The sequence below is a fragment of the Lagopus leucura genome, unplaced genomic scaffold (genome assembly GCF_019238085.1).
Source record: "Lagopus leucura isolate 7727_CA_CO unplaced genomic scaffold, USGS_WTPT01 Super-Scaffold_100001, whole genome shotgun sequence".
Lineage (NCBI taxonomy): Eukaryota > Metazoa > Chordata > Aves > Galliformes > Phasianidae > Lagopus > Lagopus leucura.
In genome coordinates, this window is record NW_024962262.1 from 36,214,586 (window position 1) to 36,241,987 (window position 27,402).

Here is a 27,402-nt window from a genome sequence, read left to right on the forward strand (position 1 = left end):
CGGGGTGGACAGCCCACATCCCATCCGGGGCGGCAGCTCCCATCTCTGCTGGCTGTGGGCCCTGAGCGCCCGCGCTGGGCAGATGCTGGTGAGGGTCTCCAAGGTCTGTTCCTGCCTGGGTGAGGGTGACGTGGCAGTGGAGGGCTTCTCATGAGCCCCTCACAGCTCACAGCAGCACAGCCTGAAGCCTAAGCTGGCTCTGCGATGGGGCACACATGGCCAACGCTGCTTGGAGTGCCTGTTACAGAGTGGGGTACAATGACACGGTATGTGGTCATAACGTGGCACATTTGGAGTAGAAACAGATAGGGACAGTAAAAAATAATAAAAAAAAAAAGTTATTCCTGTGCCACAAGTTCAAATATGACACTTTTCGGGGAGTGAACATGCCCTCATTTCACATCCTTGTTTTACAGTCTGTGACCCTGTGCTCCTTACCAACATCTGTGCGTTTCTTTTCAGCTTGATATTTTTCTGTCTTATCCTAAAATGTAGAATTTTAAAAGCATGATTTTATTTCAAGTGCTGTAGGATTCATTTTCTCTACAGAAACACAGGTGAAGTTTATGTCGCTCATGCATAGCTCTTCCATGTTAAACACGAAAAGTAGATAGATGATCACAAGTCGTCTATAAATGTAAGCATGCTGTCCTGAAGATATAAGATAAAAAGGACTATTAACTTGCAGCTGACTGTAAGAGTAAACCACTGTTTTCAGTCTCAAAGCCAATATCACTGTGTAGAAGGGGTACATAGCGTTCACTGAGAACAAACCCCTCCGCTCTTAACCTTAAGAATGAAGACTGAACAGTTGCCATGCACCCTGGAAGCTTGAATTTTCAATTTGCAAGCAGAATACAAAAGTCATTTCAACTCTACTTACGACAAATTGAATAACAGAGAATTTATTATGAAGACTTTTTAAACTGTTTCTCCTCTTTGGCATTTCTTCAGAGGTAAGTAAGTGAAAGTGAATTAAGTTTGACACCAGTAAACTAAGTAACACAGTGAGACTCTTCTTCAGTAACCTTTTTTGAGAGAGGGAGAACAAAGTCATCAAGTTTCCTACTTACTTGCTTTGGAAGTAGACTTTATACATATATAAATCCTTATGTACAAAAGTAAAATGCATGCAGTAATAAATCAAAACAAAGCAAAACAAGCAAAACCAACCATGGGCAATCCTCTTATCTTACTGCAACTCATGTCAGTACTGGCATGATTTGGGTGTTCAACTTTTTTACTTGCCTGCGCTGCACAGAATGAAGAGAAATTGTCTAGGGCCACATCTACAAGGCTTGCTCTGAAAGTAATGCCTCCTAGTTATTTCTACAATACAACCAATACAAAGATCACAAAAACAGTGTTTAATAGAGCAAACCTTCAGCTATGAAACAATATGTTTCAACCTAGTCACTACCATTAGCTGTGCATTTTCACCAGCAATGAAAAAGAGCCTGCATACTGTGCTCATAACAATCTGCATCAGTGAAGATGACCCACTGTTGCTGTTGCCACCGCTGAAATGCGCTGACCACCACCTCACTGTGCTCACATACGCTGGTTGGTCTCCATAATGTTCAGCAAGTGTCAATGAATGTCCGTGGATGCCACTGTCTCCCTGTGGGAGTGAAACCCATTTAGTTCATACGCACTTCCATGTCAGACACCATTCTGTCAGACTGCCCCTCTGCTGCCATCTGTTGCACAGCAAGAACGTGGAAGGGAATACTGGCGGAAAGGTTCAACCTCTGCTGCCATACCACCACCATCTACCTCTGATGTCATGGGCAAATGTCAGAAAATAGGGGACATTACTTTCAAAGCAGCTCTTACAAAATATATAATATAGTTAATGTATGTAAGTAACAAAAAAATTTACATATTTTCTAATTAAGAAGTAAATAGGAAACCAACAAACCCATAAAACTAATGGGATATGTAACCTTGTTTTTGTGAAACTAGCACATCAGTCCGGTTCTGTGGCAATGATTGCAGTTCTTAATGAGCTCTAAAGGTCAGATTTTTGATAAAATTTTACTCTTCCTGTACTTCATTCTTGAGAACAGTTGTTCACAAATGTACCTGCTGCCAAAAAGTGATGACACAAATGAGATGTGATTGTGAAGCAAGGGATATTTCTCTCTGGTAAGAGGGTGCTAATAGAGGTCTGGTAAGGAGGTAAAGGGATGTGATCAAATTTTTGAATCCAACTCTATGGATTCTATTTTAAAATTGCCAAGTATTGTACTTATTTTGTCTGAAAAATGGAGTTGCAAATAAACCAAATAACTGATGATTTTTTTGAGCAGTCTTGAAACCTGTTCTCAATTTCCTCTATAAAAGCAGAAAGCGCAGCTGCATATTTTTTGCTGTTCACAGGACTGTGTTTAGCCAATGTATCAAAACCCAGAAACTTATTTGCTGTATCTTGAATTAGCACTCCACTGCTCCCTGTGCCCTGGTTTCAGCCTAGAATAGGACACAGGTTCTGTTGTTGTGAGTGCCTGGAGCTGAGCTGCTGCCATGATGGTACAGGGCAGGAGGTAGCAGCAGTGTGAGTTGTGCTGGGTACATGCGGCCCATGGGCCATGGGTTGGAGATGCCTGGCCTACATGTGTTTTGCCAGGATGTAATCAATACATATGAGTTTTCTATAAATTCCACTGGATAGAATTTCGTCTCACCTGTATAATACAAAATCTGTGAAGATACTGGTCATTTTTCTGGGTTATGTCCAAACTTGTAGTGTTTTTGGAAATGGGATTATTAATTCTTTGTGTGTGCATCTACTGGAGAAAAGTGATTCTGTGAAACAAATCGTATGCTGTGAAATTGGTGGTGCAGCTGATGGTAAAAACCCTTTTTGCTTTCCCAGTCTTTTCACATTTCTAACATTTTGCTGCTTTCAGAAAAGTTTGTGCTGTCTTATTAGCTAGACATGTGCGGTAGCTGGATCGCTTGGCCTGAGAATGCCAGAGCAATGCCTGGTAAGGTCAGAGGTGTTATTGAGATTACAGTGTATGTGGTAAGAGCTGAGATCTGTAATAAAGTGAGCTCATTTCAGAAACTGCGCACGGTGTTCACTTGTATGTGAATGACTGGGCTCAGTGTTTGCAGTGTTTGACACTGATGAGCTGCGTAGATTGGCGAGGTACTGCATCAAGCTCACTGGTTATGGCCCAACTACAGGAGATGTTTGAAACACAAAGGGTAAACATTGTAGGTAGCCTCACTGTAGGTTTTCCTCAGTTTCGTCGTGTAAATTCAGGTTATATGCTTTACCTCAAAATGTGTTTCTTAATATTATACAGAAAACATCCTTGCATGACTTTAGATTACCTAATGAGCACGCTCTCTGCTTCTTAAATAGGCTGACGGTTGCCCTGCGCAGTGAAGGTTTTGTTGGCAGCTTCAGCAGGGACAAGATTTCACCCACAGCCATTTTGTAGGAGTAGAAAATCCGACTTCCAAAAGGTCATCTTCACTTCTGCTTGACTTAAGTTGATGAATTGAGAGCTTTGGAAGTTTCAAAGGAAACAAACCTCATTTTGAAGGATTTATCCATCCTAATTTACTTATCCCAAATTTAAAAAATATATATAATGATTTTTTAAAAAAGAAATTGTGAAGCATCCTTCTGCTGGAAATGGCCACAAATTTATGTCTGTGGGGCTATTTTTTCATGCCTCTGTTTGTGTAAATTGTTAGACAACACCTTTAGGTAGTATTCAAAGTGTTTTAAGGAAATTACAGTGTACATCATATATAATGCAATTGTTACATTTCAGACTGACAGAAAATAATTTTCTCAAAAGCTGGAGTTCTTCTTTGGGTGAAACAAGCACAATTTTTTGCCTTGTAAAGCTATCGAGAAAACTTTCTAACCTGTTCTAGCTGGAGATAGCCAAGTCTCTCTTCTTGCTGATTGAACTGATTGACACTTGCACACCTTAGAGGATTTTTTGTTTGCTTGTTTAGCTGTCCTTAGACATACTGTCATTTGAAAGCAGTATAACTAGTAAAATATAACTCTAAATCAAGAACTGTGATTGAAACAATAGGCTTAGAGATCCTGCTGCCACGGAGGACTGTTTTATATTGCACCAAAATACTTTTTTCTTGTTTCTAAGAAAACTTCCTAGATTCAAACCAGATCTTCCAAAAGAGAGTGAAAAAGAAAGAAAATCTTTATGGAGTTAGCCCTGACCTATAAAAGCACCACTCTGCAGGAGTCACAAATGGCTTTTTGGCTAAGTTCAGCAGCTGAAAAGGCCGGTACTTGTTTTGTCTCCAACTCCAACAATAGCTGTGAAGAAGAATGTCTTCTTTAAAAGTTCTGGGGATCAAGCTGCATGTTCGGCTGCTAGAGTGTTGCCTCTTCTGATCCCAACCCCCCCCCCCCCCACAAAAAAAGTATGCTAAATGGCCTAATCCTGCTTCCATTGAAACTGATATAACTTTGTCTCTTCTCAGAATTTTATGGTTGACTCTATTTTGGGGTTGCTTTTTATGCTTTCAGGTTAAGAACAGGTTTCGTATTTTGCAGCACAATATAAAAATATCTAAATATCTAAGGGAAGGAGAAGATATTTCATTTCTGAAAAACTCATCTGGTTTGACAGTAAGCAGTAGGAAGATTTCTACAAGGTGATTTTTACATGGCTGCAGATGGCATGAGCTCTCCCATTCTTGTTTGCAAGCTTCTGTGCTGGGGCTGTTGGCAGCCCTCAGGCTCCAGCAGGCTCTCTAAAGCTGCTTTTCCAGGGAATAACTGAGTTTTCAGTGAGTCTCCTGGTTTATTTCTTACAGTAGGAGTGCTTTCTGCCCAGCATCTTTTTGGTGTTCTGGTGCTATCGCACCTGTCAGTATGTGAGAGCTGGGCTCAGCTCCAGTGTCAGCCAGCGAGGGTTCAAATATAGAACTCCGAAGATGCTCTGATCATCCAGACATTTGCACTTTTGGTGGCGGGGAATCCCCTGTTCCTCCTGATGAAACTGAGTAAGAAAGAGTTGTCAGTGACTGCTTGTAATGCCAAAATGTACCTACACCTTAGTTCTCCCCAAAAGAATCAGCCAAGGGAGAGAGACAAGGGGGAGCAATTCCTCCAACCCAAAGGTGCCAAGCTTGCTTTTTGGATGCTCCCTGGAAACACGTGGTTCTCTTGGTTGATAGTAATGTTTTAGATTACCACTGTGAGGTAGGATGAAATCTACTCCTGAATAGCTGACCTGATTTACAATGAAGAAGTGGTGATGGCACTGAAAAAAAAAACAGTGGTATCTGCAGTAGTCCTGCAGCAGCTATGGAAGCAGAAAAATCAGCAGGCAAAATAAGTCTCATGGTTAACTGATGGGAAAGAAAAATGATCCCAGGTGTGAATTTCCAAATAGGTCTATCTCTGAACACAAATCCTTGAGTATGTAGAGCTGTAATAAAACCACAATGTGTATTGCAAAGGAATGGAGAGCAGACATCAAACTGACAAAATCTAATTGAACACAATTTTAAAGGGAATTATTACAAGTCAGCAATACCATTCTTACATTTCCCGCCCTGCTTTGTTAAACTTGTTCTCCTACAGTGAAGATACACTGGGTGTGGGTGTGCATCTCCGTGTGTTTGCCTGGGCTGTGAAAAGACCATACAACCTATTTCATGTGACACGAAGCAGGATAAAATTAGAATGAAGAAGGATGGGAAGAGGCACCATGTGGCTCTTGAGGGTCAGGGGGAGAAGCCGAGAAGCACGAGGCTGTAGCTCTGGCGGAGCTGCCCATGCCCATGGGCTGTGGCTGCATGCCCGCTGAGGGAGGGGAGCCTCACTGTGTTCCACCCACGTTCCTGGCTGGAGCAGGGAGCAGCGGGTTCCTTTCGGGGATAATGGAGCCTTTTAACTGCCGTGCCTTGCTTGATGTATGAAGGTAGATTCACGAGGAGTTCCCATAACATTTTGCTGGTGGTTTAATCATTACCGAGAGAAAAGGCTAAAGAATGCAGAGAACAGGACACTGCACTTGTTCTTTTTTTCGGGGGTGGTGTTTTCTTCTGTTTTTAAGAAATGCGTGTCTTTGATGAGATATTGCCACAGGCTAACGTTTTACATTTTATGTCGGCCACCTTTTGTCAGCGGCTCGTTATTGATGCCGTACTCTGTTTTAATTCACACTTCTCTGCTAATCAATTACAGCGTTTATCCATTAATCAGGTGTTCTGACAGGGTCAATAACTGCTTTTCGGTTTTGTGGGACGTTGCGTGTTACCAAGCAAGTAGCAACAGTCGGCAGACCAGCTCAGCACGGTGTTATTTCTGCAGGCCGGCGGGCATTCGGGGGAACAAACACATAGCACAGCTTCTGGCCATTGCTTCAGGTTTGGGATTCCATGTCACAGACCTCAGCTCTCTGCACGATTCACCCGCACCGGCCATAGCATGAATGTGTGTGCCCATGCGTGTGTGCCCATGTGCGTGCGTGAGGCTGGGCCTGCCCCCATCTGTGTGTCTGCGGACACAGGTCGGCACCTCACAGCCCAGATGTCTGCCTTGGGAAATGGGTCTGTTCAGCTGGGAGGCTTGCAGCTCGTAAAGCCACGCAGGAATTAAAGTTTTTTTTTCATTTTAACAAGTGGTGTAGATAACAGAGGGGGCAACATTTAATTGAACAGTTACAGTTTTGGTAGTTAAGTTACCATCTATAATGATGGTAACAGGTTTCAATTATCTTTTTTATGACAGATGTACCAACATTTAATTGTTTCTCGTCAAGTGTGGAAAGAAAAGACACTTCTGTAGATTTTTCAATTCTTCTACATGTCACTTAGCTGTCTGCACCATTGTTTGAGCTCCTTTCTCTCATCCTCTTTGCAGCAATGAGTTGTGTCATTCCCTCATGATCAGCACTTTTGTTGTCTTTGTTTTTTGCTGTACCTCAGAAGTCCATCTTTTCTTTCATCTCCTTCCCATTCATGCATGAGGGAACAGTTGTGCTCTGTTGTGGGGATGTTCCGCTGGATTTCAAACAGTAGGGTTTCTTTTTATTCTCTTCTAAGTAGTACAATGGGGCTGAATGTCTGTTGCAGAATGCACACACTAATATGCCAGGTTATTTGGTTTCTAAGAAGTCAATAAAAATGCTACATTTAGGTTCAGTACTTGGCTTGCTTTTTTTTTTTTTTTTTTTTTTTTTGCTGTTTTCTTTTCAGTCTTCAGTTATAAATCTGTTTGTTTGTTTCTGGTTATAAAATATAATCCTCTATATTAAATCCAAGCGTGGAATCAACAAACACTTAGGAAAAAGTGTTACTGGCGGTGGGGTATTTTCACACTAGCAGATTTGGCAGACCACTTCTTCCCTGATAAGGAAGGGAAAACTGCCGCCAAATCTAATTAATGGGGTCTGTAACAGAGAAGGGGAGAGGGAGCAGGGAGGGGGAGATGCGATCATGAGTTGGTCTTGGCAAAACTTTCCTGTTTCTTGGAGACTCAGCAAGTCTTTGCATTTAAAAGAAGGTAGCTTTAGTAGATTGGATTTTTAAGGGTTGGGTTTTTTTGCCTGTGCTTGTACTTAGTTTATAAACACTCATTCAAAAGCCGCTTCACCAGCAAAGAGCTAAAGACACAAAAAGCTTGAGATACCTTCAGATACTTTGTTCTCATATTCAGGAACAATCTTCAAAATCCTTCTTAATGAGGTCATAAAAGAAAAAAAATCGAACAAGTGGTACTTGTGTACCTCTCTAGGATGTGTCATCGGGGTCACTTGCCACTAGGTTATCCTATTTAAAAAGGGATTGGGATAGTTCAATCAAGCATTGCATTAAGAGAGAGACTTTGATTAATTCCTTCTTTTCTCTATTGTGCTATAGATAATTTCAGTAAATTTGTGATACTTTCTTCTTAGTCGGTGTTGAGGCTTAACGTTCTTGATGCGTCATGCTGAGTATTAGCATTTATTGGGCCTATTTGGCTCTAGTAAAGAGGAGTGTAGGCTGCAGACAGCCCTCTAATCTTTGACAAGTGAGGCCATTCTTTCAGCATTACCGTTATCTCAGGTCATAGAGAGAAAGTGTTCTCTTACAGGTTTGCTGCAGGAACAAATATTGCGTGTAAAGGAAGGGGAAGAATAAAAAGTAAGTAGGCTGATGATTTATTGCAGATTTGTTTTTGGAAAGTAGAGTCGGCTTTTATGCAGAAAATCACTGTTGTGAGTAGCTCGTTCCTTTTGTGGCACAATGAGATGGAGGTTAAGAAATGCAAAGCTGAGCTGCTTTACCGACGTACGCTGAAACACAGCGGAACTGCAACTTAGAGGCCAGCTGCGATTTTGTTATCTTTGTACTGTGTGAGACCTAACTTTTATTTAAAATGCTGATTGGTTGTTGTGAGAAATTTCCTTCTTTGTTCAATTCTCTTAAAAAAAAAAACAAAAATAACAAAAAAAAACTTGTCCTGACATTGACAAAATTGACTTAATGTCCTATTTATCAACTATCTGTGCACATTTGTTCCCTTTAAACTCAGGTCTTTAGAATTTGCATGATATGTCACTTACTCATTGTAAAACTTTCTATCTCCACGTTGCTTGGTGTAATCTCCTTTCTCTCTCCCGGCTCATTTTGAAAACGTGTGCGCCAGTCGCTCCGGAGACTCCAGGCCCTGTTGGGTGTACACATATTTAGGCTCTCTTTAAGAAGTGGATTTTTGACCTGATAGACCGTAACGGCTCCCAGGGAGCCACTATGGTCATTGTGTAAATCCTTCTTAGTTTTTGGTTTACTCACTTGATATACCGTAACGGCTCTTAGGGCCGTTATGGTCTATTGTAGTAATCCAGCTGCTGCACATGCGCATGAAGCTTTTGTGCCCAAAAACCCCAGGGAAGTTCTGTGGAGAGCGGGTAGGCATGGATGAGGTGCTGCCTTCCTAGCGGGGCCAAGGGGCTGAAGGGACAGCTTTACGCCCTTCCCTCTGGCGCAGCCAAAAAACCATAGGGTGTGCCAAGGCCAGCAGCCTGCCAGCTGGGGTGTGGCAAGAGAAACAGTCCTACTGCCTGGCCTGGGTGCTCAAAATACCATTGGCTTTAAATTGAACGTCTCTGAGTACGAAGGAGCCAGCTTGTGTCTGTGCAATTTTTTTTAACGTGCGTCCGAGCTGCGTGTCAGGCTTCTGCCCAGTGGGGTTTTTGACAACTGAGTTATTGACCCTTGAAAACAGGGAGTTGTAACTGAAAGGCTGATACAGTCGTAACTATAGCAACCCTGTCAGTGTTCCTGTAATTACTAACTTTTTTTTTTTTTTTAATACAAAAATTAAGAAGCTGTTTCCGTTCTTAAAGAAACCCTCGTTGCAAACGGATGGTGCCACCGCAGAGATACGCTACGCTGAAACAACACATGCCTGTAGCTAACACAAAGTACAGGCAAAGCAGGGGAAAAAGCTAAGCATTGCTCACCAGTAGGGCTGGAGTTGCTTGGCAGCTTCAGCCACTGCTTTGTGCAGAGGTGGGTGATGGCTCCGTTTCCTTCCCTCACATCAGGAGAGAAATGCCCGTGCTGGTAGCAGAGGCATGGGCATTTCTTGCAGTCAGTGCCTGCATCTGGGGAGCAGCAAAGATGGCAGCTCCTGGGATGTGCTTGCACACTGCTTTGCAGTGCCACCATGCCACAGGAGCGGCCAGCCTGCCGTGAGCCACCCGTGGGGGACAGTCCTCATTGCAGGCACCTGCACATCCACATCTGGTGGCTGCATTCCTTGTTGTTGGTCTGGGGTTTGCTTGCATTTTCTCATCCACCTTCCAACAGGCGCAATAAATGCCTGGTGGGTATAAAATGGGTGCACTTTGGTATTTAATGTGAGCGCAGCAAGTGTTTGCTGCTGCCACAAATGGCGGCCGGCCCTCCATTTTCTTGTTCCTTGGAATCCAAACTATTGACAGTACTGTATTTAATGGAGTTCCTTAATTGCTTCTGTTAAACAATCAGTTGCTAAGCTTTCCTTAGCCAGGTTTTCAGATAATGGCTTTTGTTTTTGCTTAGCCATCTGTCCCTGTATTAATTGTCCTTTCCCCCTAGCATCTACCCATAATTTTGGCAAACTGGTTCCTGAGGACAATCTAAATTCCTTGTGCCTCGTTTTCTGTTGTTGGACACCGTTACCTTTAGCGTTTCACACATTTAATGGATGTAGTTCTGGATACCGAAGGCAGTTCAGTCACTTGCACCGCATCGCAGGGAGCTGAAGTTACTCTATTTCTATGCAACGCTAAATGCTGGCAAAACAATCAGAGGCCTCAGTTGAAATGATGGCTTGTTTGCAGGAGATCAGCATGCATGGCAAGTAAAAATGTTTTTCTGCTTTCTCTGCCGAGTGAGGTGACAACTCGCAGCTAGAGGGCTTCAGAAGAACTTCCTCTGGGCTCAGCACTGAAGTTCCCATTTTGTTTCCACCCTGCATACTGAACCACCATTTGTTCTGCCTGGTTTGCACAGCTTTGTCCCTAATCTTTGACTGCAAAGCTGCTGAGCCAGGCCCTGGTGCAGAAGGGTGCTCAGCCGGGTGATATCTCTGGGGTGCTCAGCCCATTCCCATTGTGCTCAACTACTTGGTTGAACCAGGACTGTTCTGGTTCCTTTTTCCTCCATCCTCCTCCCCTCTGCCCTCCTTTCTTGCTTCCCCCTTCCACTGCTTCATTCTCCAAGACTTCTGCCAGGCTGCCCATCTTTTCCTTAAGTGATGCAGCTGGTTGCCCTGAGTTAAAACATTTCCTCTTGTCTCTGGAGCTGTGTTAAGAAATTCCTCAGGCCCTGCTTTTCACTGATGCTCACTATAATCTCCACGGACTTGTCACACACCTTTAAGGTATCTTTCGACCTTGGTTCCTTCTGGCTCCCTCGGTGCACCCCTACCCTGGTTCCTTTCCTGCATCACTGACTGATGGTTTGGTATCTGCATTTCAGTCACACCTCTCACTCTACTGTGCTCCTCCACAGTTCCCTCAGGCCTTCTACCTGGTGGCTCAACTGGGGCCACAGCCTGTCACCATCTGCCTCCCTGCTTGCACAAAACCCATCCTTCCTGTTGGGGTTCTTGACAGATATCCTACATATCTGTCACTCATCTCCTTTCCATCTGAACCAGAGTCTGGATCCACAGCCACCTCTTCTGCTTTGCCTTGCCTCTAGAGCCATGGCTGTGTGTGGATGGCTTCAGTCTGTGTGTCTATACTGCCCAGTTTTCCTCACCTCATCCTTCTGCCAAACCTAGGTTTCTTGCAGCCTTTTATTCTCTTTTTAGAGAATAAAGCACATAGGTGCTTTTTTGTTTTCTTCTTTACTGGTCTTCAAATATAAACAGTCTTAAAAAGTCCTTCATCATTCCTGTATTCACAGCCACCCTTAAACTCCTAGTTCTGGGTTAAATACTGACGTGTTAGTTGCTTGCTTGAAAGCAACTAACTAACTAATGAAAGTATGTTTTGAATCAAGGCATAGCAGTGTCAAGAGCCCACATTTGTCTCTCCAGACTCCTATATCTTCACTCTTTATAACTCAGTTCATCCAGGGCTAGAACTTGTCTTCAGTTTGCGTTTCTGGTTGTTTTTTTTCCTAATAGACCACATTTCTTAGAGAGACTAGAAAATAATAAAGCAGAATATTTTAAGACTTGCATGTTGATTCCATAAAATTTACCAACTGGTTATGATTTTTCACACAAATACAAAAATAAATTCTTAAAGCACCTACTAATATTTATTAGATCCTTTTTGTGGATAAAAACCTAGCAGCATCCCTTGCATGGTCAAGTTAGCTAATATGACTCTTATCATGGTGGAAAAACAGTTTACATTATAACTGCTTGGGACAGGAACAAAGGCAACATATATTTAAAAGACCAAAAGACGTAACTGCATTTGTTGAAAGGAAAAGCAGTGTTTAAGGCCAGATTGCAACAGATTTTTTTCTTTGAGTGTGCTGAGTGCTGAGACTTATCTTTTAGAGCATGCAAAATGTTTAGCAACTAAACTCTTCTTCTGAAGATGTAATGGTTGTAGAATGCAGCAAAGGAAATTATTTATATACAGTGGTGGTAGTGGTGGTAATTACCTTTCAACTTTACCCTAAGCACATATCCATTCAGTGCTCTGTCCTGTGTACAGGGGGATGTCAACACTGTGGGGAGGAGGACAGCTTGCCAGCAGGACTTCCCAAGCATCAAGCAGGATCTTAGACAGAAAAAATCCACCATTCCTTTGGCCTGAGCATCATCGTCTGGCTATGTTATCGAAAAAGTTATCTTCTCAACTATTAATGTATAGTGGCATACTGTTGATCAAACAGCCCCTAAATTCCTTCCTTGCCCTACAAAACAATCAGAGCAGGGACAAGGGAGGATATGAGGTCATCATCTTCCTTGTTTAATGGCTAAAAATGCTAAGCTCTAGGAGACAGAAATGAAGGAGTGTCTCTTGTGCGAAATGCCTGGTTGCTTGCTTTGTTCTGACGGGGATTTGGTGAAGACAGAATGCAGTAACATTAAGGGCAGAGCTGCTTTGGCTTCTTGAGATGCATCTTCAGCATTCAGCAGCTATAAACCTGTGGGGTCATACCTGTACTTGCAAGGTACGTAGGATGCCTGCAGTATGCGATGCTAAGAGCAGCAGCACTGTGAAGGAAAGCCATTGGCACTGGAATTGGTGGTGGGACAGCTTCCCACCTAGAGTTCCTGCAGCACTGGGGGACTGAATAATTCCTCGTAGAATTCCCAGTTTAATAACATTGCTGGAGATGTGGGAAAAGGCAGTTTTTTCCAGCAAAGTATTTGAGAGTAAAAACTGTGGGAAAGAGCACTTTTGTTATATACTGATTTATGGAAGAGGAATTATTTTTGCCACTTATACATGCTATTGTTGTATTATGCCATATTGGATGGTTTTATATGCATGCATGGATACATATATCTACACTTATATATGCGTAAATAAATAAATTGTAAATGTAGATACATGTGCAAATAAATAAATACATAAATATAAGCAGGCATGCAAATAAGTGAATGCCTACTTCTGACTGTCATAGTTACAAGCTAACAAATAACTTTATCTTTTAGACAGGATATCCTACTGCCTTTCCCAGGTCTCAGATTTTCAGTAATTCAGTTTCTAGATTTATTGTTAATTACACATTGTTACTGTTTTTTAAGACTCTTAAGTAGTAGCTTTTTTTGATTGCATCCAGAGTAAATGAGATTATTTTCCATTTTCTTCCATATCAAATTCCCCAAAAAAGGAGGAAATTCTTTGCTTTCTAGAACTATTCTGGAGAAAAGAGTGGCTATGCCATGTTGGTTTTTTTTTTTTCTTTTTTTTTCAATGCATCAGATGCTAATCTCTAACCACAAATCTTGCTGTCACTGAGACATTAGCTCGACTAAAATGTTATTCAGGGAGATAAATGTTGAAAGTCCCTGACATTCCTCCGATCAGCGAGGAAACAGATGATGATGAGCAAGGGGTGACGTGAAACTAAAACTGGTGTCTGAAACCATCCAAAAACGTATAATATAATCTCAGATTTGAGAGTCATACTTTGCAAGAACATTTCAATTTGATCCATAGCACTCTTCAGTACTTGCATGACTGTTTTCTGCCTCTTTTTCAGTCCTTTTTTTCTTACTGTTAGTACAGATAGCTGGTCTGCTCTGTAGAATTAAAATGTATCTCAAGAAAATTTTACTTTTTTTTCTGTACTGAAATGTATCTCAGGTGATTCCCAGTTAAAAAAATAAAAATAAAAATAGAGATTTGATTTAAGAATGGAATACTATGGCAGATTTGAGAATGGAATACTTTTTTCCCTGCTTTTCTACTACAGGATAGAAGGCATACATTAACTAATTTATCTAATTTCTGTAATACTGAGCCCATATTTCTGACAGAGGTCATTAAAAAAGACCTTTAGCGGAAGAAGAACGTGATGTCTCTACATGCTTTCACAGGGAATTTTTTCTGCAAAGTTATTTACCAGAGAGTTTGTATGTTGTCTGTATGTTGCTTAGTTTTTATACGGATGTTCAGTGGTATAATGTTTACTTACAGAAACACAGCTGCTCATTTAAAATGCCATAAAAACAGTTAAATGGAGGTAGACCTAATCCTTTTTCTCCGTACTGGTTTTATTTACATGTAATCCAGGACTGTTGCTTATCTACTGTATGTGAACGTTAGAAACCAAAAGCATTTTTCTTTGTGCAATGGAGGCAATACGTTTTTCTAATCTCACAGTAAGTACTGCATCAAGACTTTGGGGAGCAATGGATCAAGGCCATTGGGAAGGAGAGCAGCTTTGACTGCCAGTGTTGCCTGAGTTTCGGCTGGCTTTTTGCGTTCTCACTGGCCATGGTCAATAGAGGCTGTAGCAACTGCAGCCACACAAGCCATCTCACCTGTGAATACAGATAAGAAGCCCCTGCAGAGCCTGTAATGCAAGGCCTTGCCCTCATGCCTCCATAGAGCCAGGCTCACCAGGTGCTTCCAGTGCCCAACAGGAGCTTCTTGCTGCCCATTGAACTTCTTTTGTTGGGGGGGGAAAATAAATGCACAATGTTTTGCAGAGGTTTTCAACCCGTCTCTCTTCCATTCTTGATGATGATTTGTGGAACTCTGGCCGTGGCCAGTGGCCGACTGACCATCAAATGGGATGGGGCTTACCAAGTGGAGGATCTGCAGAAGGGCTGGGGTCATGCTTTTATGCCCACTTTAAGTCTCCCAAGATGTGACGAAGCTGATGTGAAGAGTTCTGTGAGAATGTTTAGAGATAACTAAATGATCCAAGTGGGCTCATCTCCTTGGAGCCTTCAGTGACCTGCCTGGATGGGGAGGAAGGTTATGACTGCTTTCCCCCTTGAAGGGTGAAACTGGGGCTCAGACCACCCCCAGATACGCACCCTTTTTGGGGCAGGACCTGACCCCTGGGTCAGTTAGGGCAAGGGAGCTTTGCCCCTTTTCAAGTGGCACTGGTGCGTTCTGTGCAAAGCTTGTACCTCATGCTGGAGATTTTGGTGACTGGGAGGGGTCTGGGCCTGAAGAAGAGGATAGGCACTAAATATAGCATTTCCAGTTTCCTGACTTTACCAAGGAGATGACTTTGGAGGGATGTGTCTGTGTTAGGGGTTGGTGTGCCTGTTTCCATATGAAAAAACATCCTTCAACTGACTGAGGGGGTGGTCAAATGGAATTGATAGTGTCAACTATTTTATCCTTAGTTTCACAGTATTTGCCATTTCCTTCAAGTCCAACATCCTAAAATCTCTCTCTATTTTCTTTTTTTTTTTCTTTTTTCATTTTTTTTTTTTTCTCTTTTAAAGAAAACATCTGGCTTCAATTGTAAGGGAAAGTCTGAAAATACAAACTGGGGCTACAAGAACTAACAAATAATACTTCACGGTGCATTTTCAAGTGTTGAATTTTTTAATGCAGTCTCACAATGCGATGTCACATTCTTAATGATTTTTTAAATTATTGATATTGTTAACAGATAAAAAATGAATGGCTTTTTTGAGAGGCACGTAGAATAATGGGAAGATATGGAATAAATAAAGAAAAGGAAGAAAATGTAGGTGTTTATGTTTTCACTGTAATTGTTCAAAAGCAGTAATAATTTTAATTCTTACATAGCAAAAGAAAATAAAAAAGCAGAAGAACAAGTAAAGATGTTGGGCAATAAAGCTTTGCCGGGTGCTTACTTACTGGAGATCAGGAAATTTCTGCAGTCTCCATAACATTGCTTAGTCTCACCTCTCCTACTAATTTTGTGTATTGTAACTGTAGATAATTGAACAGGGACATAGTTTAAGGCATGAAAATGTAGAAGTCAGAATTTGGGGGCCATCTCTGCTGTCTTTTTAAATTAATAAAATGAGATCTGCCCTAAAGTAGTAGGGCTGGGCATATTATTGCTACTACCAGAACTGTCATAGAAAGGTTCCCACATTTTGTTTAAATTAAATATAGATAGAGGCATAGAAAATTCATTTGATCTTTTATAATGTTTTCATGGTTAATAAGATTTACATATGACATTTTTGTATGATTAAAAGTACTGGAATTTCATTGCAGTAGACGTTAACTCCTGTGATTGAAGTTAAGTGATTTTTTTTTTTTTTATAGCTAATCAAGAGTTTAACAACCTCTGGGGCATTTTAAGAAAACGTTATACTGTACTTAACGAACATTATACTACAAATAAGAGTGATATTTCTGTAATTAAAACAGTCTGGATATTGCTTAATGAATGTTTTTCTTATCTTAATGTATAGGCCATAAGGATTCATGTAGTTGCCTTTATTAACTTGTGGAGTTAGTTAAAAAGCTGGTTAAAACAGTAAGTCCATATCGGGTCAATATAAAATGCTTATGTAGGGATTTCATTGCTCTTATAAATCTGACTAGTTAAAAAATAAACACAGCTGCTTGTTTGTGCCATCCTGAGCTGTACTGCAGCAAGGAATTTCTGCCTGAAGACATTTCTGAAGTGAGTATTGCCCTGAGCTCTGAGCAATTTGGGAGCTTTCTTTATCATCTCTTTAGGAAATATTTTAGAATTTGCTCCACACTGAAATCCAACACAGAAAGTAATTGTTTTTCAATTATTACGGCCGCATTTGCTGGGGAACTAACGGCAGCGTGTGTTTGTTCTTTCTCCTATCATATGACATCAGCTTTGATGTAATTATTTGTCTTAACGTAATTACTATGTATTTTGGTTTCTTCAGCAATTTCATATTCGCTAATTGCTGGCTGAATTTTTCCTCACCGCTCAGCTGTTTGGCACAGAAACAAAGCAGAACTGATGCAAAATGAGGCTTCAATCTGAAATGCTCGATGAAACATAGATCGTATTTTTCCTTTTCATCAGATTCTGAAAATAACACGCAGTTTATTTCCCAGTTGAGAACGACTGCCTTTATGTTGTTAAAAAGATGTTCACCACCTGGATTGCATCTGCAAGCCTCCAAGTCTCGATTTTGCACCCGTCTATGTCCCAAAAACATAAAACAGGAGGTTGACCTATGAATAGCCTACAAACACATATAGAAGAGTTTCAGCACCCCAAATGAATCCTCAGTCCTGTGGGCGCTGCAGCACACGGGCAATTGTAAGTGCTTGATGAGTCCTCTTGATTTCTCTGGGCAGAGCACATGCTTGAGCAGCTTTACAGGAGCAATCCCAATGTGCAGAGAAGATTGCGGTATGGTTTTGTTTCTCCTGAGTAGTAAAAGTGTCTGTGCTTTATTTAGTGGTGCAATTTGCATACACTTCTAAGTGCGTGCACAGGAACCGCTGAGCTGTTGGTGCACAGCAAGTGTAGTATGCCATAAATTGTAAATCGACATGAAATGCAGCCTAGTTGATGAAAAGTCCTCAGAAGTACGAAGGAGACCTCATTTTGTGAAATCGCCTCACCGCAACACAAATTGGAGAGAACGGAACTGGTGATAAAACATCCGAAATCCTGAAAGAGGCAAAGCGTGGGGCAAATGTCTTCCTTCTGACAACTTCCCTGGTATATTGATACCGACTCTTCTTTGCCCAGCTGCTTCATTTAAATATTACCAGGTGTAATTTTATTGTAATTGCAACTTGAATTGGAGCTGTTTTTAGGGCCAGCCCAGTTTGCTGCTATCTCTCGCTGTGCATCGGTGCATTTCTGACCCCGCAGCTCTGGTGCAGGCAGCTGCTCTGGCCAACAGCACCGCGGTGCTTCATCGGGGCTGATTTCACCAAGTGCTTGCTTCTTATTTTACGTGGAATTCGTTAGCAGTCCTTGGCTGTGGCTGTTTGGGCCTGGGATGGTAATGACAGTAATTAGCACCGATTTCCAAATCCCAATCTTGGTGTCGGCCCCACAGCGCTTGGCACACATGCAGGCAGCAGGCCAGCGGCTGTGCCTGTGCGAGGAAGAGAGGGGAGTGGTGAAGAAAAGGGATGAAAAACAGAGGGAAAAAGCTCTGTCCAAATGCTGTTACCCATTTTTGTATGTGCGTGTGCATAGGGTTGTGGTTGGGTGCGTTTTGAAGCAGCAAGGGCAGTGTCCCCAGGCAAGGCAGGGAGAAGAACGTGAATTGTTCCCTGCCAAGATAGGGGTGTTTGGGTGTGACTGCCCACAGGGAGCATCTCCTCAAAACCCTGCTTTTCCACAGACGCCACTTCTCTGATTCTACAGAAGCATTGATCTGTGCTTGTTTTGTATTCATTTCCTAAGGCAAAAAATTGTACTGGGTTCTCACCAGCAGCTCGTGGGTACTGTGTGCCCCATCCTCCTCCCAAACTTGAGGATGCTCAGCTTCAGAAGCCCTGTTTGTCCCTTGGTGTCACACAGCCCTGAGCACGCTTTGGTTTGTACACAAGAGCGATAAACCAAAACAAATCATAAATCAGTGCCATATACCCAAAGAGATCTCTTTTACATTGCCACACATGTCTTCTAATGGCTGATCTCACATGCAGCCCTTTCTGAGTCTTCTGATGATGTACTGCTCAATCTTTGTCTTTATAGCGGGACGTTTCTGTGATTTAAAAAGGGTTGTCATTTCGTTGCAATTCTGTAAGAAATGCGTCATGCAAGAGCTTCTGTCTGGAAGTTGTATGGCTAAACAAAATTCCCAAAAATCTCTGTGCGGTGTTGTGGATTAAAAATGCAAAGAACAGATAACATTCATTAGATAATTGAGATCACCTGAAATTTACCTATAGAAATTGAAACTTCAAAATGCGAGCGATGCAGCAGTGCCCTGTTGGTGTGACATGTTGCAGAGAGGTATCCACATGGAATGAGGGGAGCAGCCAGTCCCCCACATGTCATGTATGTTACAGCTCCCCCAGACAGGACACCAGTTAACCTTGGAAGCACACACACGTTGCCATGTATGCACACAGGCTTTCCTGTGTGAGCAGCCCGTCGCTGTTAGTGGCAGGCAGCCCTGTCACCATGACCCGTTCTTTAAATCTTTTTAAATTCCCCTATTAACCCCAAGAAGCATCACACCGTCGTCTTCCTCAAAAACAAAGTATTTTTGCTGCCTGAAAAATTCAAGGCATCAGTAATGGGAGCAGCCCTCAGTCCTCTTCCTGCTTCCAGCCTTATTTGACTGTTCTGAGAGGAGAAGAGAAGCCCCACTTTCAGTCACAGCAATTCAGGGCATGGTGGGGCTCCGAGTGAACCAAAACAGCGGGGTCAAATGTGGTTGAAAGAACACGCAGGGGTAAATAAAAGGTCATTTTTTTTATTATTTTTTTTTTTTTTACATTTAGTGCTGGTGGGAGGAGAAAGTTTGGTTAACTATTTAACCTGTGATAGCCTTTCATCATTTTATGGCTTAGGGCTCTGTGGTTTCATGCCATTGTCAGTGAATTATTGGTTTGTGCTCGATCCGTGCCACGGCCAGGCTCTGGTTTTCAGTGACACGACTCACATAGGTTCACTGGAGATAGGAAAAAAACTACAAATAGCAGCTGGCAGCACACATTTTCCCTAAAGTGACTCACCAGCAACTTTTGCTGTGGTACTCTGTTTCTATCTGAACACTGAACTGCTTTCTTCTCTGCATTTCTCCGCACCACCATTTCTTTTCCCAGTGGAGCTCTCCATCCCCAGGTCATTTCCCGCTGGGTTTGGGGTACAAGGCTCCGGTGCTCAGCCCACCTTGGCCAGCACTGCCATGGGGTCCCAGCCCCCCGACACCCCATTACCCAGTTTCTCTGCTCCCCATGCTGCCCCCCCATTCTGCCCCTTCTGGAGCCTGCAGTTTGTCATTCCCAGGTCCTCAGCCAAATTGCAGGATCCCTCGTGGCTCTGCACGAGCTCTCGGGATAATTCTTTTGCCTTCCCAAGAGCCGAGAGAGGGGGTCCCGCTCCCACCTTGGCTCCTGCTTTCTTACACCTGTACGGCTCCATCAGCATCAGGAGCATTAATCGTAGCGCTGGGTTGCTGGGAGATCACACAAGCCTTACTGGGGACTCGAACGGCAAGCAATGGCTCTTTCGGGATTCCTCGACTTCTCAGCAGAGCTGCTTTTCGAAAGTCCCAAACCACGGGAGAAAGCCGAGTTTGGAGTTTGAAGGCTTTCTAAATTTTCTTCCTTTTCTATTTTTTTTTTTTTTTTTTTTTCCTTTCGGTGCGTCGGTCTCAGTGGGATCAGAACAAAAGAAGAAATCAGAACGTAAAGCGTGGCGTTTGATGTGTTGATCAGCCGCAGTTTTGATGTTAGCATAGTTGGATCACCGTTAGCGGCGGTTGTGAGGCGAGGTGTCTGGATGCAGCCGTGCCTTGCTCGGCAGCAGACATCCCACGCCTTCCCTTTCCCCGCTGCCGCCAGCAGCAGAGCGCAGCGCCCGCATCCCGCACTTTGCCGGCGGAGCCCCGCGCTGTACCCGCACGGCGCTGCCCTAAGAGCCTCTTGTTTTCCGCCCGAGAAAGCGGTGCCCTTTTTTTTTTTTCCCCCGTGTAAACTTCTCAACAATCGCGGGGAATTTGTTCCATTGTTTTGTTTTGTTTTTCATTTTCTTTTTTTTTTTTTCCCTTTTTTTTCCCCCTTTTCTCTTTCCTCCCTTTTCTCTCTTCTTGATATTTTTATTTCCCTTTTATATGGAGACTTGTAGATTTTGTCACTTCAAACGTCCGCTGGTCCTCCTCTTTTCTTCTGCTTTACAATACGCACTAGGAGATTTTTTTTTTTTTTTTTTTTTTTTTGCATATTCCTCCCCTTTCTCAGTGAGATATTGTGGCTGACCAAATTTAAAACACTACAGTATTTAGGATCCCTGCGGTGCCATTTGAAGTATTTGGACCTGGAAAATGCCCCAAGCAATAACTACCTGAATTGCTTTTAATTACACAATATAGCTGCATCATTTTACTTCAGATTCTTTTTGATTGATGCTGTAAGGCAATTGTAACCATGGATGATGGGATTAAGTGCCTCTTGAAGTGACTTTAGCTTCTTGTGGGAACAAAGGGAAAGAAGAGAACACTTAGTCCCTTTTGGAGCGAACAGCCTTTTTTCACTTGCTGTATAAAGAAATACAATTAACAAACATTATCCCCAGAGGTGAATTGAAATGTACGTGCAGACAATAACTGCTCTTGACTGCAATTAGACATATATGATCCGAGGAATTTTGGCCATTCATTAGTGCTAATTGTTTGAGAAACAAGCCCACAGAACAAATGATTAAAATGTTAGTGCCATAACCGGGATTATTAGCATGTGTGATAAAATGCATGCGCTGCAGCTGTACCAATAAAACTCTCGGGAAAGTCGCTTTGATTTGACGAACGCTCGGCTTGGCTGTGAGCTGCTCGTATTTGCACAAGGCCTGCTGATGTTTATAACAAACAACTTCTCGCTTCTTTTCTTAATTAGAAAGAATTACCATGCAAATTGGGGCGCTTTGTAATTTCGCGCAACTCGCCTTTGTCTTCGGTGGATCGTTTGTGTGTGTTGGGGAGCTGCTCCCTTGCAAATCAGACATAGTCAAACCGCCGCGTTTAATTTGTGTGGTGATGTGTTTTTTCACACATCAAACAATTAGCTGGAGGAGACTTCGCTATGTTAGCTGCGCTGCATTCAGGGTCGCTACTCATGATCTTTAGAAACTTGTTGCCTGCACCGTGCTGTAAGAGTGGAGATCTGGCCTACCAAGCCATGGGTATTTTCCCATCTGTTGGGCATGTGATGCTGTAGAGTCTCTTCTAGGATGATTGGGTCTGGCCAATAAACACGGAGCGGAGATGCAGGCTGAAGTGCTGATCTTGAGAACAACTTGTGGAAGTGCTTTACTTTCTGTGCTGCAATTTGTTGGCTCCAATGAGAAGGCACAGGTGTGTACCATTCAATATATGTGTGAGCACGAGCAGTGCTGGAATATGACGATGCAGTGTGCCTCAGGGGCATCGCTGTGCTTGTCAGTAATTTCGCTGGTTGCCGTCCTGCTGTATGGCTGCCATCGCAAAGTGCAGCTCTTAGTAATCCAAGTGCTTTTGTTTTCTCCTTCCTGAGGATGTGTATTTGCTCAGTTCAGTTAAACTGTTCTCAGAGGATCAAGAGTAAGTTTAATTTGCTGGCTACTTCTACATATTTGATGTAGACTTCAGTAGAATGCTGTTTGCAGAAGCAATGTGCCTTGATCACCAAGACCCACAAGCATTCAACATACTCCTGGATGCTATGGATGGAAGAATACTGCGGTAAAACTATGCACTGAGCATTACCCAGTAGCCTAGTCCTTGTTTTAACTTAGAGTGCTTAATGAAAGAAACATTGTCTTAGCATATTCACCTGGCTTATGTCAGTATTTAGTTTTAAACACAATCAAGCTTAGTTTGAATCATCAGAATACTTGTAGTCAGCAGACGTGTAAGATTTTCTTCCCCTTTACAGCATGGGGTTATAACAAATTGCATCTCCCCTTTAAAAAAGCAACCACACTGGGGATGTTCTCACTCCATCAGAATCACAGAAGATGATGATCAAGATAGCATTTGTTGCTGGAATAGCTAAACTATTAGTATGCATGCCACTGTCAGACTTACAAGGTTCTATAGGCAAGTGGATTTTGTTGTGGAGTTGTTCTTCCTGGGCAATTCGTTCTATTGCAGAACATAAAATTTGGCTATGCAACACAAATGTGCAGTGAGAATGGGGTTTTTTTAAGAATATTTGGCAAAATAATAGTGTCTGAAAATGTACCTCAGTATCCTTGATAAAAAGGATTTTATTTTGCACTCACATTTCTAGAGCTCTTTGTTTTGGGAAGAGAAGGTGTTGTGTTGGTCAGCCAACAGCAGTTCCTTCCATACACTCCAGTTTCAGAAAACGTCCTGAAAAAGCTACTTCATGTTTCGTAAGACTATTAATTTGACAAACTGTCAATATATGTTTCCAATATTTTGTGTCCTAAGAAGCTTGCTTTTTGAGCCCCTGGGGCTGCAAGTTGATTAACTGAGGAGAGCCCAACATTTTCTAACATTGAGCCCAATAGGTTCACGGATTAAATATGCTGCTTCTTGAAGGGGAGCCACGTTGCTGCCCCATCTAGAGGGGTGTTCACAGATGTGAGTGGGGATATGTAGCTAAGGCTGCTCTACTGGCAGTGAGGGTTTCCTCATGCCATTGTGTAATAGGAGATATGTCTTCTCCTGGTGTGCTCTGAGATGATGGTTTTAGCCACTCCTACCAGAGTAGGGTGGTTTGGAAGGCTGGTGGGAAGCAATGCCTTTGGGCACTACGGAGTTGAAGCCATCAGAGATAAAAAATATAAATGAATCACTTCTATCTTCTCATACATGTCTTGTGAAGAACTGCAGAATTCTTTACTGACCTCTATGTGTCACACTGAAAAAAGACCCTCCGCTATTGCACTTCCTCCTTGCTCTTCCGAAGTGTACTACTGCAAGAAAATGAGATTAAGCAGACTTAACTAGCAGCCACTTGATTTGCCTCAAGTTGTGTCACCACCCCCTCTTCAACACAAGGCTGGGAATGAGGAATGGTTTGTGGGAGAGGAGCAAGGAAGGTGCTCAGGAGAAACTCAGCTGGTGTTGATTATCAAGATCTCCAGCATCCATGTTTTGGAGCTGCTGCAGCTAGAGATAAGATTAACTAAGGAGGCTAGTGGCACAGTTTGTAACAAACAGTCAAGCATTTCTGTTTAACAGCAAAGCTACCACGTTGCTTAGGGTGAGACACATTACAAGGAAGAGACTGGTGTGGGATTTTTGTGGGCTCAAGAAGTGAGTCTACCCAGGATAGGCAGAGACCTGGCAGAGGAGCTAGTGGAGTAATTGTCCTTTTCTGATTAGTTTGCTGAGATAAAATGTAATTAAAGTTTTCTTTGTGTTTTTAATTCAAGATCTGTCTTTCAGGATGCCAAGTCCAGGGGGAGGGAGAATGCATTGGTAGGGTTAGTTTAGAAAGTGGTCTGTCAGCAAGGCATCACATGGCTCTGATGTAGATTGACTGAACTCATTTCCAGATGTTTGAGAGGGTTAGTCACTTTGGAAAAAAGCCTTGTGTGCATGTAGCTGTGTGTTACTCAGATGTAGCGACCTGGGAAATGTTATTAAGAGGGACATAGGAAAATGCATGGGTCTCTGACGTGATGTGATAATGACATATTCAGTGTGGTGCTAGAAAAGCTTTGCATTATTCAAAGTGCTGAATAATATACATGATAATGCGTAACGGTGTTGGATTATGGTGGGATTATTTTGTGACTTATAAGTGACTTGTGCACCGGCTATGAAGATGAGCTGTGTTATTTTGTCCTCAGTTTTGATGTAGCAGAAAATGTCTGAGGGGTACAGCTTGAAATAGGTAGAAGCAGGGCTAGGGTAGAGCAAGGGCTTTTTTTGAAAGGCCACGAAATGCAGCGGTGCTGTCTGCAAAATATTTCTCTGTGCCTGTAATTATGGAGCAAGGCAAGCTCCCTACTGTGCTTGAGGCCAGCCTCTTTCAGCAGCCCAGAACACACAACCCCAGATTTGGGATGGGTAGGCCACAGCCTCACCAGGAATGATCAGCATGGAGTGGAGACCACCACAAACTCAACACCTACTCAGATGAAGCCCTGTGGCACTGCAGGCTCATACCTGTGCTGAAGTGTGGGGCACAAAGCCTTTATAAGCATGAAGAGATTCTGTGGCCAACTGGCCTGCTGATGATGCTGGTGGGCTTGTTAGCTCTGCCAGCATTCCTGGTTTTTCTCGCTTCCCTCTCCATCCATTTTCTTATTTAAAATCCTCATGAAAATACGTTTGTTGAAATAATACTGAGGTTGCAAAATCAACCTTGCAAAATGGTGTTTGTTTAACCAGCCTTCCTTCTTCATTCACAGCATGCCATCCAGCTCCTGCAGCACATGTGGCAGGGAGCAGCCCCTGTCTTAAAGCAGCCGTGTCTTGCTCCCATCACAGTCTGTGGAAGAATCCCATGGCAGAGGGGAAAAGTAAAATAAAACCTTACTGTACTTGTCATGGGGCACAAAACAGGCAGTGCAATTAAGGCCACGTGGATAACCTCAGCCCTGACATTTCTTCAGTTCTGGGTGTTATAGTTTGCAACTTCTGTTGAACATGGTGTTTTGGGGGTTTTATACCATAATTACCTTTAATACTGATATCTCCCTACCTTAGCTATAATACCAATATTTCCCTACCTTATCTCTTCCTGAGAAATAAATTCAAAAGGCCACTATCTAGATAGGAAGGTTTCATTTTTAGGATATCGTCAAGTACTCTTTTAAGAACCTAATTTCAACTTTCTCCTTTACAGGCTGAGTTCTTCTCTGCCAGCTGGCGTCCCCAAGCTGAGCTATCGCTTTGCATCATCTCACAAGTACATTCCCAGGAGAGCTGTGCTGTATGTACCTGCGGATGATGAAAAGAAGATACAAAAAATCCCATCACTAAATGTCGATTGTGCGGTGTTGGACTGTGAAGATGGCGTGGCTCTGAACAGAAAGGTAATTAAAAATTATCTGTGCAATACAATCAGCGCTAACTTGGATGTGTGGGCAAATATTGCCTTTGCCTAAGGGGAAGTGGCAATCAGACAAAGGTAGATCTTAAGATATACAAAGTACAGTGATAGTGATAGGTTTTATGGAGGTGTTGGAAAACGTGCTTACCCAGAACTGCAAGAGATGGCCCCTAAGTGGGAAGCGAGTTTTGAAGGAATGCAGGGCTGGGCATAAGCACTCACTGCAGGAAAGTGGGAGGTGCCATTATTTTTGCTACATATTTCTTGTAGAAAAAGAGGAAATAGACTGTTAGAAGAGAAGCAGGGAAGGAAGGATTGGCTCACAGTCATCAAGTGGGAATTTTGTTGTTAAAACAAAAGCTTCAGATTGCGAGCAAGAGTTTGGTTTCAGGCTTGAGCCTTGGTGTATTTAGAAAGATTTACTCACTGAGATTTTCAGAGGAAATGTTGGTGGGTTATTTCTGAATAAGTCAGAACCCAAGTCCACCAGGGACTGAAGGGCATTTTAGATCCAAGGAGCTGCAAGAAAGCAGGCAGGGTGAGAAATAAATGTAGACGTGTGAAGTACCAGTGCTAAGGTTTTGATGATATTTGATTTTGTGAGAGAGAATGATCCAAACGTGCTTTCATCTATCCTTGCTGGCAATCTTTTTAAAGTATCTCAAATGAACCATTAAAATGTTTCACATCTCAAGTAATGCATACCAGAAACTGGTTTGAATCTTTCACAATGAAAGGTATTTTGGAACTGGAATATAAATGTGCCAAAGCACCATCTTCGTATTTGTAAGTCTTACTGTTCATTTTACAGTACCTCAAACAAAAGCAAGCACTACTTAGGGTTTAGGTATTAATTTGTTGTCCAGACAGTTATGAAAATAGGCTTGAAAATTTTTCCAGGTAATTTCAAAAATGTGGATGAAATTTTATTCTTTTCAGTTTCTTGGGAGTTAATGCTTTCCAGAAGGACTCAATTTGGTAGTGTTCCCTTTAACTTCCAGGTCTTCTTTACAAGTATGTTGAAAAGAAAAATATTACAGAGTTTTCACATAATAATTCTAGCTCTGAAAAGTGAAAATAGTGCTGCTGAATGTTCATGTGTGCTGATGAAGGCAGATGGAAAACATTTTCCAGTTGCTAAAATTCTGTGTAAAAGGCTAAAATTATATCTGCTGTCACAGTGAATTAGTGTTGTTTAGTTCATGTTTGGAAGGCTGGTACTGTAAAATGACACAAGACACAATTGTGTGTTAAACTAGCATTTTTAGGTGCAGCTTAATTATGTGAAACAAACCATTTATAGCAGAGGCATCAATTTCTAATACAGGATGACAGCAAAACGAAATTTTATGATCAAGGTGACAAATTTGATAGTAGTAATTTCTAAAGGGTGATAAAATTCTACCTTTGTTGAAGTGAAGGGGAGCTGTGCCACTGGCTGTAAGATTTCAAAGAAATTAGGAGAAAATTATGTAATACAGACTGGAGGTGACAGACAAGCCCCTGACTGAGCTTAAATGCAAACAAGAAGCAGATAGGAGGTAAAAGTAGGGGCAAGCTACCAGAGAGCAACACAGAACTGCTGTCTGGGCACACAGGGACAGAAGGTAGAAGGTCAAAGCTTGGCTGGAATCTAAACCGATGAAGCTTGAGCAGGTCAGCAAGAATGGCTACCAGGAGTTTATCAGTAGCAAAAAGGAGAAGAAAGAGCAGGTGAAGTGTGGACTCACTGCTCCATGAAGCCTCAGGCTTTACTGTCAGTCTGCTCTCAATCCTGCTGGGGCATTTCTTAGAAGCGAAATCTGTGGCAGCAGGACATAGCCACAGTAGAGGAGAATGAAGTTAGGGTCTGTTTCAGCTGGTTTGT

The 27,402-nt window shown here is 42.4% G+C and overlaps 1 protein-coding gene across 1 annotated transcript in view; it reads left to right on the plus strand.

Moving 5' to 3' along the window:
- CLYBL (citramalyl-CoA lyase) overlaps positions 1–27,402 on the plus strand; it is a 156,715-nt gene that overhangs the window by 55,658 nt on the left and 73,655 nt on the right. Inside the window, exon 2 of the mRNA XM_042866781.1 lies at positions 25,329–25,518. Coding sequence (XP_042722715.1) covers positions 25,329–25,518 — 190 coding nt within the window. The remainder of the gene's footprint in view (positions 1–25,328; positions 25,519–27,402) is intronic.